This window comes from Mya arenaria, chromosome 15 (genome assembly GCF_026914265.1).
Source record: "Mya arenaria isolate MELC-2E11 chromosome 15, ASM2691426v1".
NCBI classification, from domain to species: domain Eukaryota; kingdom Metazoa; phylum Mollusca; class Bivalvia; order Myida; family Myidae; genus Mya; species Mya arenaria.
In genome coordinates, this window is record NC_069136.1 from 8813457 (window position 1) to 8828589 (window position 15133).

The 15133-nt window shown below is 41.3% G+C and overlaps 2 protein-coding genes across 2 annotated transcripts; both read right to left on the reverse strand.

Moving 5' to 3' along the window:
• Positions 1-651: 651 nt before the first annotated feature.
• Positions 652-1122, reverse strand: LOC128220167 (uncharacterized). The gene has a single exon (XM_052928444.1). The coding sequence runs from the start codon at positions 1120-1122 to the stop codon at positions 652-654; it is 471 nt and encodes a 156-aa protein (XP_052784404.1).
• Positions 1123-2630: 1508 nt separating this feature from the next.
• On the reverse strand, positions 2631-4171 carry LOC128220168 (uncharacterized). Its single transcript, XM_052928445.1, has one exon. The coding sequence runs from the start codon at positions 4169-4171 to the stop codon at positions 3146-3148; it is 1026 nt and encodes a 341-aa protein (XP_052784405.1). The 3' UTR covers positions 2631-3145.
• Positions 4172-15133: the final 10962 nt, after the last annotated feature.

Here is a 15133-nt window from a genome sequence, read left to right on the forward strand (position 1 = left end):
AGCATTACCTACTGCCGACAGGTGAACGCCGTCGGCCGCGAAGAAACCCGGAGTATCTAAACCTATATCTATGGATAGCGTGTCGTGTGCACCTGTCGACCTTACCCAACTGCGCCCGTGGCGATTAACGCGGATTCTCTTTTTATTGATTTGTGATGACGTTAACTGGCGTGGGTTTCGCCATTGAAATCTATTTAGTATATCTACCCAGACTATAACGGCGCTGGCAAATGCGGATCTAAGGTAGCGTATTTCGCGAGTAATTGAGTTAAATATTTTCGTTAGCGGAAACACAGTTAAATCGTTGCCGCCTAGGTGCAAAACTATTATTTTGGGTGGCTCGCACAAAAGGACATTGGATTCTACGGACCTGCGGAAACGTTCCCATCCGATGCCCCCGACGCCCAGCCAGGCGATGGTCCGCGGCAACCGCAGGTTCGGCGAGCCCCTCTCCTGTGCGTACCGTCCCGCGCGCCTGGGTAGCGAGTCGCCCAAAACCCAGATATCTATATTTACGAGTGAAATAATTATTTAATGTAGGGTTGCGTTGTATTTGTATTTCAGTGCGGGTTTTGTATATTCTATTCGTTAATAAATGTTATTTAATTGTACGAATGTAATGCGTGAGGCCCAGATATCGCCCCTTCTAGCTTACACACGGATATATTTCTTGTATGCTTGGGACGACCAACGACCAAGTTTCATAATGTCTGTCTCTGGTACGCTGCGTATGGCTAGGTCGGTCGCACGGCCGATACGGAAGCTGTGAGTCTTAAAGTTTTGGGTACTGTGGCCGGCTCTCGTTAGACATTTGTTTAAGACAGCGGTTACCTGTTGTCTAGTGACCGGAAGTCCGTTGCTGTGACTAAAGGCTGATGTTCCCGCAGGTTTAAGTGACAGGTACTCTAACATAGCTAATACTGGACATGGGTGTGTTTTTTCCCGGGGGAGTTTCAACGTGATCGGTGGACCGTGCTGACTGGTTTTATGTATTCGTAAGGTCACCGACATGAATTGCTCGTTGGTTGTGATGGCTACGTCTTTTCGCTTAATTTGATTGGACGAACCGCTAAGTGTGGTCGCTACCAGTTCGCTGATGCGGAAGAGGCCGAAATAGGCCATTGAGAATATTGCCTTAAAAACCTTAGCTTCGAATTCGTTATAACACACACTAGGCAATGCTGCGATGATTTCGGTCAATATTGATTTTGTGATGGGGCGTCTCGCATCCCGCGAATGTCCTTTAGCTCTCACACAACCTTCGAGTAACCTATTGACCACAAACATAGAGTGTATGTCCTGAAAGCCGTTTATTTTGTGTATGTAATTTAAACCCGCCACGTAAGTTTTTATTGTATTCGCTGCGCAGTTATTTTCGAAACAGTATGCTATGAACCAAACTAAATAAGGTGCGGGTATCGGCATGTTTTGTTTTAAGTTATATTTCGCGAGGAATGCTTGGAACGCGTTTAACGCTGTGGTATATGTCCTGCGCGTGTTGTCTGCTAAAGAACATCGCAAAAGTGTGTCAGCTCTTTTTTGAAGATTTCCCAAAGATGGGGCGGGATGGGATGGGGTTCCGCGTCCGCTTCCGGTGCTTGCTTTCGGAAACGCGCGATCTGGAAGCGTGAAAGGGCATCGCATATTAAGTTTTTTGAACCAGGAACGTGAGACGCCCTCAGAAGAATATTGAACTGGAGGCATTTCAATGTCAAAACCCGAAGAATATCCATCACTTTATCCGACTTGGCTGAAAATGAGTTTAGGATGTGGACGACACTTATATTATCGCAATGAAATCTTACTTTTTTGTTTCTGAGCCCCTCCCCCCAAATGAAAATAGCAACCATAATAGGGAAAATCTCTAGGACGGTGATATCTTTGAGTAAACCTTCCTTCTCCCATGATTCGGGCCAGCGTGCGCATGCCCAGTGCCCCCGGAAGTAGATGCCAAATCCTAGTCCGTTTCCCCCGGCGCTATCCGTATATAACTCTGCGTCATCGTTTGTTAGCCAGAATTGGTCATGAAATACTGAAATGCCGTTGAATTTTTTAAAGAAATTGAGCCATAATTTTAAGTCTAGCTTAACGGACCTTTTTAAACGGACGTGGTGGAAAGGCTTGGTTAGACCGCATGTTGAGTTAATCAGTCTCCTGCAGAAGGGGCGCCCTAACGGTATCGCACGACAACAAAAATTGAGGGACCCGATCAGTGATTGCATTTCTTTCAGAGTAGTTGATTGTTTGGCCATGATATTTTGGATATACCCCACTATTTTTTCGACTTTTTCCGTCGGTACGCGTACTACCATTTCCCTTGTGTCAAGTTCGAGACCTAGGAAAACTAAGACCTCTGTAGGGCCCTCGGTTTTTTCATGGGCTAAGGGGACTTTTAATTCCTGCATTACTTCTATAAACAACTGGAGTAGGGCGTTAGCCGCTGTTGTGTCTTTGTCCCCGCCTAGAAAGTCATCTAGATAGTGAATTAGCATTCCCGAGTCTGATTTGGTTTTTACGCAAAATTCCAGGAAAGTTGAAAAAACGCTCAAAAGTCGCACAGCTGATTGAAGCGCCAAAAGGAAGTGTTTTGTCAATGAAATACCGGTCATTAAATTTATAGCCGAGGAGTTCAAAGTCCTCCGGTCGTATCGGTAGCAATTTAAATGCGTTCTTTATGTCGACTTTAAAAATCTTACAATTCCTGCCCAGGGTTTGTATCATTTTGACCGCCTCGTCGAAACTTGTATATTGTACGGATGCGTTTTTCGGATCGATGTGGTCATTTACTGAGGATCCGGCAGGGTAGGATAGGTGGTGTATCATTCTGAACTCATTTGGCTCTTTCTTTGGTACCAAGCCTATGGGTGAAACTACAAGGTTTTTGAATGGTTTAACAACAAAAGGACCCGCTACTCTGCCAGCTAAAATTTCTTTATTAATTTTATCGATTACAATATCTGGCTGTTCTCTGGCTGATTTAAGATTAGTGGCTTCCCTACCCAGGCGAGGGCCCTGGTATTGCAGACTAAACCCGTGTTTAAACCCGTTTTCTAAGAAAATTGCCTCCTGTTCGTCATAGGAAGATAAGTGAATGTGTAATGTAGTCAAATCGATTGGTGAAAGCGCGATGTCCCAAGTATTCGGGTTAGAAATGACGTGGTGTTGCTCCCCTAATGTTGTCATTGAATGAGGTGGGATGGCGCCCGCGAAAGGGCTGGCGCGGGACATTGAAATGTTGTGACGTATGAAATGACTGGGCGCGCTGTGGTACGCGGTTAGATAATGTGCATACTGATGCTGAGTGACCTTGGCCGCAGGAAGAGCAAATGTGCCGAAACCTACAGTTAGGCCACGTGCAGCTGCCCATGTTGAAAAAATGGCACACTCTCGCCATTCTGCTTGGAAAGGTTCCCCTTGGGCTTGGGGCAGGCGTGGCCGCGGCCGGCATTAACATGCATCGCCACCATAAGTCCGTGTTAATATGTGCCCATGATGAGGGTTCGAATGCCTGCCGTAGCCTAAACTGTTCGTCGTAGCTGCGCCACGCCAGCCCGCCCTGACGTCCCGCGCATTCTCTAATCGTCCACATGTATTGCAGTAGCTCGGATGCTTTAGATGGATTGGCCTGAATGTATATGGACATGTATATAATAAAAGCATCGGTCCATTTCTCGATCGTGCCGATTTTATCCCTACATTCCCTCGGCCTAGAGAGCAACTGGCCTTCCGCCGTCAATTGTAAAGTTGTTCCCGAACAGAAATCGGTAAGTTCGAGCGAACCTTTCAGAAGCAGAGCCAAATTTACGAATTCTCCCCTCCTGATCTGACTTCTAATTAGGTCGGGGACGTGGGCTGCTACGTCGTCGGGGGCTAACCTAATTGGACTAGGTCCCCCCGGCGCGCAAGGCAGATGTGTAATGGGGGCAGGCAGGGGAGCTACGGTGGAGGACGCTGCTACAAGTTCGGGGGTATTCCCCGCTACCGCACCACACCCTATGTTAAACGATGTATTTGTTTCTAACACATTTGATCTTTGAAGAATCTCTTCAAAGTCAACAACGTTTTTATTACCTTTGGACACGTCGTCCAGCGGGCTGCTCAGCTCTTCCTCTGGCTCCGTTTCCGCTTGCCTAGTTTTCCTCCTCTTAACTCCTCTCCCCCGTCCTGGCATTTTCACAAACTTTTAACTTAACTCAAAAACAAATAAATAATATTTTTTCGGTATTTTTCCCACGTGTTACTCCTTCGAAGGTTAGCGAGAAAAGAACGTGCTGGGCTAGTCACGTGGTCAAGTAATCGGATGACCGGAGCGTTCCGCATGTTGATTTCCGGGCAACCACGTGTGTTTACCCGTATCTAGGAAGTATTTCCGAGAAATCGTAGATAAAAAGAGAAAACAATTTATTCCGTCTTAATAAATGAAATTATTTCCATATGTAAATAATTTTTATTATTTGCATTAAATGCAAAGTAGAGTTATCTAACTTGGTAAATTAAGTAGGTTGGATGGTTGAGTACCATTGTATCAAGTCGCAATGCAATACCTCAAGCAGTTGCTGAGATATTAACCTATGTATGCTTGCACGCCAAACCTTAACCAGAATTTCTAAGTCAAATAATAAATGCCTATTATTTGCATAAAATGCAAACTAGAGTTATCTAACTTGGTTGATTAAGTAGGTTGGATGGTTGAGTACCATTGTATCAAGTCTCAATGCAATACCTCAAGTAGTTGCTGAGATATAAACCTATGTGTGCTTGCACGCAAAACCTTAACCAGAATTTCTATGTCAAATAATAAAGGCCTATTATTTACATTAAATGCAAACTAGAGTTATCTAACTTGGTTAATTGAGTAGGTTGGATGGTGAGTACCATTGTATAAAGTCTCAATGCAATACCTCAAGTAGTTGCTGAGATATAAACCTATGTGTGCTTGCACGCAAAACCTTAACCAAGGGGTGAGGCCAACGCTTGGGTGAGTAGTATAGCTTTCCTTATTCTTCGAATAGTCGAGCTAAAAATCAACTCTCATAAAGTGTACATTTTTTAAATAATGCTTCCAAGAAACAATTCTTTGAGATCAACAAGAGCAGTCACAGGAACATGAAAAATGCCCCTGCTTTGGCCTCATTAGATTGATAGCTAATTGACCTCTTAGCTAATAATATCTGTTATAATGAAGTAAAAGCAAAAATAAGAAAACACTCTCACAAATCAATGAAGTTGTAGTTGGAGCATTGCATTAATCAAAAGGAACTCAGTTTACAATTTCCAATTTTGTCAGAAACGATTTAAAAAAAAAATCAATAAATTATTAAATTATTTCTTTTTTCAAAGAGAGTGATTTTTAGTATCATTTAGTTCCTAAATGTCAGCATATTAAAACTTTGAATAAAAATCAATAAAAAAATCCAAAGGCCAGGAAAAAAAACATCGTTAAATGTGAGTTTCGTACCTCATCCCGATTTTACCAAAATAAGATTGCCCATTGCACTTCATGATTTTTTAACAATTCATGTATTAAGGCCATTCTGATTGTTTCAAATGCTCAGCTGTGTTTGTTTTTTAAAAATCTTTTAAAAGAAAAAAATCTGACAAAGCAAAAAAGGAAACTCCAGTCAAGTACACTTTTGCTACACAAAAAGACACAAATGCAGGGCTTCTAAAAACCAGCAATTTGTCGGTCTGGACCGTTTTGACCAAGCTAGACCGATTTCAGTTTCAAAAAGTGTAAAAATTATCGGTCCGAAATTTTCTCATATTTTTTTATAATTTCGGTCCAAAACGACTAAGTCAGTGAAAGTTGTAGAAATTGTAATACACAAACATTCATGGGTCATTCACACATTCAAAACTACCCCAATAGGTCATAAAAGTGTCTTAGTTACCATCAGACCAATGCGACCAGCTGCTTGTTCCGCTATGCTGATCACTGTATAGCCTATCTGTTAATTAGCAGACATTTGCAATTGGTCCTATCACGTGTATTGGTAGGTCGCAGAAGACACAATTAAACAAACTATGTGTTAATTATGTGCTTGCAGCTATCCTGATTAAGTGTTAACATCGGTCCATATTTTAACATGGCAAAATGCTATGTCCTTGTCGATCATTACATGATATATCTGTTTGTTGATTACCAAACTGTTAAATTTAAATTTTAATAAAGAACCAATGCTGGTTGAAAACGGTTTTAAAGATAAATGCATTTGTCATTGTTAATCCGCAAAAGTATTAACAATCCGAATTAACAAGAGATGTTTGTCAAACATTATGCCCCCCCCTGAGCGCCATGTTGTCAGGATTATATGGACAATTGAATGAAATATGCATGGACCGAAATGACAGCTTATTTGTTGCTGTTTTAAGACTATGACCATTAAAGTGTGAGGATAAAGTGTGTTATGACCGTCATGACCTTTGACTCTATGAACTCAAAATCCAGAGTCATCAGCTGGTCACCAGAAACCTAAATGTCAAGTTGGAGGGCCATGGGTGCAGGCATTGTCAAGTTATCACAAGACAAGTTTTTTTCGTTCAAGGTCACTGTGACCTTGACCTTTGACCCGATGACCCCTTAAATCATAAGGGGTCATCTACAAGTCAGATGCAACTCCAAGTCAAGTTTGAAGGCCATGGGTTCAGGCATTGTTGAGTTATCACTCGGACAACCTTTTACCATTCAAGATCACTGTGACCTTGACCATTGGCTCTATGAATCCTAAAATCAATAAGGGTGATCTACTGGTCAGGCTTAACATCCATGTCAAGTTTAATGATCATAGGTTCAGGCATTGTTGAGATATCAGTGGGGGAAGATTTGTTAACTTTTTAGCGTTAAAGGTTACTGTGACATTGACCTTGGCCTGATGACCCCCAAAATTGATAGGGGTCATCTACTGGGCAGGCCCAACCTTCATGTCAAGTTTGATGACCATAGGTCCAAGAATTGTCAAGTTTGCTTTCAAGGTCACTGTGACCTTGACCTTTGACCCCTAAAATCAATAGGGTCATCTACTGGTCAGGCCCAACCTCCATGTCAAGTTTGAGGGCCATGGGTGCAGGCATTGTTGAGTTATCACTTGGACAACCTTTTATCATTCAAGGTCACTGTGACCTTGACCTTTGGCCCAATGACCCCTAAAATTAATAGGGACAATCTTCTGGCCAGACTCAACCTCCAAATCAAGTTTGAGGGCCATGGGTGCAGCCATTGTCAAGTTATCACTCGGAAAACCTTTTACCATTCCAGGTCACTGTGACCTTGACCTTTGGCCCAATGACCCCTTAAATCAATAGGGACCATCTTCTGGCCAGGCCAAACCTCCAAGTCAAGTTTGAGGGCCATGGGTGCAGGCATTGTCGAGTTATCACTTGGACAACCTTTTACCATTCCAGGTCACTGTGACCTTGACCTTTGGCCAGATGACACCCAAAAACCATAGGGGTCATCTCCTGGTCAGGCCAATTCTCCAAGTCAAGTTTGAGGGCCATGGGTGCAGGCATTGTTGAGTTATCAATCGGACAACCTTTTACCATTCCAGGTCACTGTGACCTTGACCTTTGGCCCAATGACCCCCAAAAACAATAAGGGTCATCTACTGGTCAGGCCCATCCTCCAAGTCAAGTTTGAGGGCCATGGGTGTAGGCATTGTTGAGTTATCACTCGAACAACCTTTTACCATTCAAGGTCACTGTGACCTTGACCTTTGACCCATTGAGCCCCAAAAACAATAGGGGTCAGCTACTGGTCAAGCCCAACCTCCAAGTCAAGTTTGAGGGCCATGGGTGCAGGCATTGTTGAGTTATCACATGAACAACATTTTACCATTAAAGGTCACTGTGACCTTGACCTTTGACCCCCTGAGCCCAAAAAACAATAGGGGTCAGCTACTGGTCAGGCCCAACCTCCAAGTCAAGTTTGAGGGCCATGGGTGCAGGCATTGTCACGTTATCACTCGGACAACCTTTTACCATTCCAGGTCACTGTGACCTTGACCTTTGGCCAGATGACACCCAAAAACCATAGGGGTCATCTCCTGGTCAGGCCAATTCTCCAAGTCAAGTTTGAGGGCCATGGGTGCAGGCATTGTTGAGTTATCAATCGGACAACCTTTTACCATTCCAGGTCACTGTGACCTTGACCTTTGGCCCAATGACCCCCAAAAACAATAAGGGTCATCTACTGGTCAGGCCCATCCTCCAAGTCAAGTTTGAGGGCCATGGGTGTAGGCATTGTTGAGTTATCACTCGAACAACCTTTTACCATTCAAGGTCACTGTGACCTTGACCTTTGACCCATTGAGCCCCAAAAACAATAGGGGTCAGCTACTGGTCAAGCCCAACCTCCAAGTCAAGTTTGAGGGCCATGGGTGCAGGCATTGTTGAGTTATCACATGAACAACATTTTACCATTAAAGGTCACTGTGACCTTGACCTTTGACCCCCTGAGCCCAAAAAACAATAGGGGTCAGCTACTGGTCAGGCCCAACCTCCAAGTCAAGTTTGAGGGCCATGGGTGCAGGCATTGTCACGTTATCACTCGGACAACCTTTTACCATTCAAGGTCACTGTGACCTTGACCTTTGGCCTGATGACCCCCAAAAACAATAGGGGTCAACTACTGGTCAGGCCCAATCTCCAAGTCAAGTTTGAGGGCCATGGGTGCAGGCATTGTCACGTTATCACTCGGACAACCTTTTACCATTCAAGGTCACTGTGACCTTGACCTTTGGCCTGATGACCTCCAAAAACAATAGGGGTCAACTACTTGTCAGGCCCAACTTCCAAGTCAAGTTTGAGGGCCATGGGTGCAGGCATTGTCACGTTATCACTCGGACAACCTTTTACCATTCAAGGTCACTGTGACCTTGACCTTTGGCCTGATGATCCCCAAAAACAATAGGGGTCAGCTACTGGTCAGGCCCAACCTCCATGTCAAGTTTGAGGGCCATGGGTGCAGGCATTGTTGAGTTATCACTCGGACAAGCTTTAAAATTATTTTACCATTAAAGGTCACTGTGACCTTGACCTTTGACCCGATGACCCCCAAAATCAATAGGGGTCATCTACTGGTCAGCCCCAACCTTCATGTGAAGTTTGATGACCATACGTCCAGGGATTGTTGAGTTATCACTCGGACAAGCTTTGGTCTACCGACGGACCGACCGACATACCGACATGCCTGTGCAAAGCAATATACCCCTCTTCTTCGAAGGGGGGCATAATAACCTAGTAATATATAGAATATCTACAGCGACACGCTTGATTAACAACATAGTCTGAAAGCTGAGTGCACCGCTTACGTCATTTTAATTCGTAATTATAAACAAGAGGCCCAAAAGGGCCTATGCTCTACTGGCATGGCTTTTGTGGTCATATCAATCCAGAGCATGTATGTATGGGTAAAAGGCAACAGACATATAGTTTATGTTTTGTGTTTGGGTTACCTGAAAACGTAGCACGTTCAACATCTGAGCCCAGAAAGTATTGTAAGCAGATTAGTTGCATGAACTATTTTAATATGTGCCAAGTAAAAGTCATCTGACAAAAAAAATGCTTTCAAAACTGTACTCATAGTAAAATTTTCTGTAGTTTTAAAAGTTAAAAAAAGTTGGTCAAAAGGTCAAAGTCAAGGGCATCCTAGGACAACATTGATCAATTTGAACAAACATTCACAATCAATTGTGCTGAGATGGATGCACGAACACACAAAAAGTTTTCAAACCTTTCCAGATTTATGTTTACCAAACCTGTGAACCCTGGGTGTGGCCAGTAATGACACCAGGTGCATAACTTAAACATTCACAACCAATTTTGTTAAGATGAATGCGCAAACTACAGAACTTAAAGCTAAAAAATGGCCTTTGGGCTTTCAACAAGAACAAGGCAGAGTAATTCACAAAATCAACTGCAGAAGCAAAAAGCAAATTGTCTCTCAAAATCCTAGACTTGCAAATTGTCTCCCTTAACTCTAGACTTGAATTAACATATACATGTAAACTTGGCTAAAAATAGAATTCGCTCATGCAGACCTGGCTAAAAATAGAAAGCATTTCTTTAAAACTTTCATGGCCCATAATCTAGGCATTCATGGGCGGATCTTGCTGGTTTTAATGGATATCTAGATACTGTACAAGTTTCATCGAGATATAATCAAAACTGAAGACTGTATCGTGTTCACAACCAATTGTTTACACAATAGCATTTTTTATACTATCAAGGGCCATAATCTAGGCATGCATGGGCGGATCTGGCTGGTTTTCGAAAGGAACCGAGCTCTAATGGATATCTAGATACTGTACAAGTTTCATCGAGATACAATCAAAACTGAAGACTGTATCGTGTTCACAAGCAATTGTTTACAGACGCACGGACGCACGACCGCAGGGATGCACATACTACGTACACATTACCATCGCATAAGCTCTTCTGGCCTTTGGCCAGTAGAGCTAAAAATCATTGTCGATATCACACTTATAGCTTGAAGCCCCGTTTATTAATCTAGATATATATTATTATTCAAGATTATCGGTTGAATGTTGACCCACTGTAGAAGCATTAAGCAAATAAATCATAATACTGTTTCACTTTTTGTTGTCTGACCGCTTTCCGATGGCCACAGTTAATTACAATCGCAATCGTGTTAGAAACGTCGCAGAACTCGATGAGAATCTCATTTTAATTAAGCTTGTATCAATGACTATCTGAATCGGCTATGCTGGCTCTAGAGCCCTCTTACGAATTGCCACATGGCGAAAAAATATTGACAGAAAAGATGTCGCGAAAATGTGTGACATCTCTATATAATCGGACTTTTGAACAGGTCTTTCTTATTTTTGGGATGGGGGGGGGGGGGGGGGGGGGTCGCAGGGTCCGGACCAATTGAGGTTCCAAAATTTAAGGAGCCCTGCACAAATTAATTTACATTTTTTCATAAATATTCCCTTCTTGTAAATACAATCAATACACTTCCCTCAAAGGCAACAGTAAAAGACAATTCCCTTAATAGGTAATGGTAAAAGGCAATTCCCTGAATAGGCAACAGTAAATGACCATTTCCTCAATAGGCAACAGTAAAAGACAATACCCTCAATAGGCAACAGTAAATGACCATTTCCTCAATAGGCAACAGTAAATGATAGTTTGCTCAATAGGCAACAGTAAAAGACCATTCCCTCAATAGGCAACAGTAAAAGACCATTCCCTCAATAGGCAACAGTAAAAGACCATTCCCTCAATACGCAATGTTTCAGTAAAAGACCATTCCCTCAATAGGCAACAGTAAAAGACCATTCCCTCAATACGCAACAGTCAAAGACAATTCCTTCAATAGGCAACAGTAAAAGACAATTCCCTCAATAAGCAATGTTTCAGTAAAAGACAATTCCCTCAATAGGCAATGTTTCAGTAAAAGACAATTCGCTCAATAGGCAACAGTAAAAGACAATTCCCTCAATACGCAATAGTCACAGACAATTCCCTCAATAGACAACAGTAAAAGACAATTCCCTCAATAGGCAATGTTTCAGTAAAAGACAATTCCCTCAACAGGCAATGTTTCAGTAAAAGACAATTCCCTCAGTAGGCAACAGTAAAAGACCATTCCCTCAATAGGCTATGTTTCAGTAAAAGACCATTCCCTCAATAGGCAATGTTTCAGTAAAAGACAATTCCCTCAACAGGCAATGTTTCAGTAAAAGACAATTCCCTCAACAGGCAATGTTTCAGTAAAAGACAATTCGCTCAATAGGCAACAGTAAAAGACAATTCCCTCAATACGCAATAGTCACAGACAATTCCCTCAATAGACAACAGTAAAAGACCATTCCCTCAATAAGCAATGTTTCAGTAAAAGACCATTCCCTCAATAGGCAATGTTTCAGTAAAAGACAATTCCCTCAATAGGCAATGTTTCAGTAAAAGACAATTCCCTCAATAGGCAACAGTAAAAGACCATTCCCTCAATAGGCAATGTTTCAGTAAAAGACAATTCCCTCAATAGGCAATGTTTCAGTAAAAGACAAATCCCTCAATAGGCAATGTTTCAGTAAAAGACAATTCCCTCAATAGACAACAGCAAAATACAATTCCCACAATAGATTCAAAACTATTTACATACAAGCATCAATTGGTGTAGTTCCCAATAAAAAGAAAAGAAACAAAGCAATGCTACAGAACCTGGTTTTCAATGATTGACAAAAGAACTTTCGTTGTGAGATTCAGTTTTAACTGCTTTTCTATTTAAAGTAACAGTGACCATGACCCTATGGGCCCCAAATGCAATTCCATCCAAATCCTCCATTAACTATCCTTTATAATAAATCAAGTTTGGTCACTAAATGTCAAACCTAACTTTATATACCATAGGTAAGTTTGATGCCACCCTCCTGACCGCTTGAGAACCCAACCATCCATACAACAACATATATTATTCTTATAACCATGATTCACTCAGTGTCAATCCAGAAAAATAGCCAGGGGTCTGTGAGGAGGAATTCATGTCCAAAACAGGGTAAAATTGTTTCCAAAGTCATTTATATTCATTTCAAAATACTTCCTACTGTTGTTGATACAAAAGTCCGAGCAAAAAACAATCTTTACATTAACTGTACAATAGTCTGAAAGTTGAAAGCTCTCAATCCTGGTTTCAGGATTAATCCGGAAGTTTAGAACCCGTTTCTCATAACTTAACAATTGTCTAAGCCAGCTTTATTGGACAATGTTACACATGAGGCAACATATGTATATACAGTTCCATTAATAATCCTAGAAGTCTATTTAGTTATGGTCAAGGTTAAAGGTTTGAACATTGTATGAAATTCTATAATGTTACGTAAAATATACACTTGTGGAAAAAAAATGGAATGTATACCACTTGTTTAAATGGGACTCATGCAATAAAATGTTACAAGGATCAAGGGTATACATTCATAATCAATCTGTTTATATTATGTATTTAAACTATAAATTACATTATTTGAAGGCTCTTGGAAAAAGGAATAATTAGTATTCCGAAATAAGCTCATGAGTGGCAGGAAATACCTCCTTTCATTTAAAGCTGATGTGAAGATCAATTATGTAGTACAAATTACGTAGAAACCCATAATAGATGGTGTGCAGAATGAATAAATAGATGTACGGTATACAGGGATACAAGACGCTCGGCCTTAGTGGAATGCCTTGCAGAGCAGGGCCCAGAATGACTAAAAACGTCAGCATACGAGGGTAGATGTCATACGCAATGTTTGACCAAGCAGAAATGTAATGAGTCTTCAGAGCTTGGTGATACTCGGAGCTGGAATCTAGAAAAAAACACTTCAGTAATGCCATTCTTCGGATATGGGTATCTATGTATTGCAGTATATGCTCCTCACCAACACACTCAAAATGCTCAAACTCACTTTTGTTTGACACACTGAGTAGGCAAAATACATGTATATTGTAGCATCTGGTTACCTTGTCAGGCCTAAAAGAAAATCTGTGACCTAACTAGCCCTCTTTAAATGGGATGGGTTGTGCAGATGCAAGCAAATATGATAGCAAGCAATAGCTTAACATATTGAAAGCGTAGAGTAGGTACTGCAACTTTAGTTACTTTGGTCAGATAAGCAAATTGTTCTCAGATATGACCGCTGTGGTCTTCAGCAAAAAAGCACTAAATATGTAACAACATAAAAGAAGCTTTCATGGAAAAGCTTTGATCATGTTGTTATTCTAATCGAGCTCATAATTGTACACCTTGTGAAACTACCTGAGGGGAGAAAGGATGGGTAAAATGGTTTCAGATACATTGGTAATGGCAGAGACACAATGCCTGGCATATTATTATTATCTTTTCCGGAAAACAGAAAAAAAATCAACACAATTACTTACAGTTGACATGCACAGATATTGAAGTGCTAAAAGTACACCTTGTAGGGCTCACATTCTGCCCAGTTCGGGGAAACTTGCCCTATCCCTTCCACCAGCACAATCATATAAGTATCTTTCGTTAATTAACCTATGAAAGTCAGTATTACTTATTTACATTAATATTGTCAAATATTAAGCACCAAGATTGCTTTTTTGTCAGAAGCATAATGAACAGATGCACAATGTAGACAAATATCTGCATCTTTGAACTGCTGACAGAAGACTGTTGACCATGACCTTTGACCTACTGACCTTAAAACAATCAAGGTCATCTACTGGGCAAGGGCAAGGGCAACCTATCACTTCTTAAGTTTTATTGTTTCAAGTTAAACCATTTGGCAGTTATCAGTTCAAGTTGACATAAGGCATGAACATTGATTCAGATCAATATAATCTATTTGTCAAGGGCAACCTGTCACATCGGTTTCAAGGTCCTAGGTTAAACTGTTCCTTAGTTAATGTGCAAATAAAATTTCATAAGACTGGGTTAGGGTTAGATGTGACTTTGACCTCAAAAACTATAGGGGTCATCTAACTTCTGATCAAGGGCAACTTGCCACTGAAGTCTCATGGTTCTAGGTCATCCCACTCTCAAGTTATTGTGCTTACAAGACATGGTCTACCAACTACAGACCATATGACTGACCATCTGACCTACTGACATTTGCAAACCTATAAAATAAGCATTTTTCTTCAAAAGGGGGCATCATATATAGAATTACCCCAAAGTTTACCTGTAAACGTTTCATAACAACTTTAGTCTCAGCGTAGTTGAATATCTAATACAGAATTGCATAATGGATACAGCGTTGTGCAAACGTGTATATGTAGGGGATGCAAGTGTAAAGCTCCTGGGCCCTCATTGGGCTTCCTCTTAAAGCTGGGCCAAGAATAAGGCAATATGTTAGTATGCGCGGGTACACATCAAATGCTACCATCATCGCAGTAGAAAGCCAGCGGGCTTTCAGTTTACACATATACTCCCGCCTGAAAATCAAGATTTACAGGGTGTTTCTATTGTGGAATCAATACATCAAACATGCTCATTCTGACATTGCCAAGAAAGTACAGTAACTTAATACATTTAAACAGTATCACCTCGAAGAAATAGAAAAAAAAGTTCAAAAAACTTAAAAATAGAGTCGGGCTGGAAACCGTAATCACAAAATTATTTTCATTTGTCATATATGATACAATTATAGAAGGATTTCCTGGT

What these genes read in the sequence shown, in the direction of transcription:
- LOC128220167 (XM_052928444.1), bottom strand. Translation starts at nt 1,122, where the DNA reads ATGGCCTATTTCGGCCTCTTCCGCATCAGCGAACTGGTAGCGACCACA.
- LOC128220168 (XM_052928445.1), bottom strand. Translation starts at nt 4,171, where the DNA reads ATGCCAGGACGGGGGAGAGGAGTTAAGAGGAGGAAAACTAGGCAAGCG.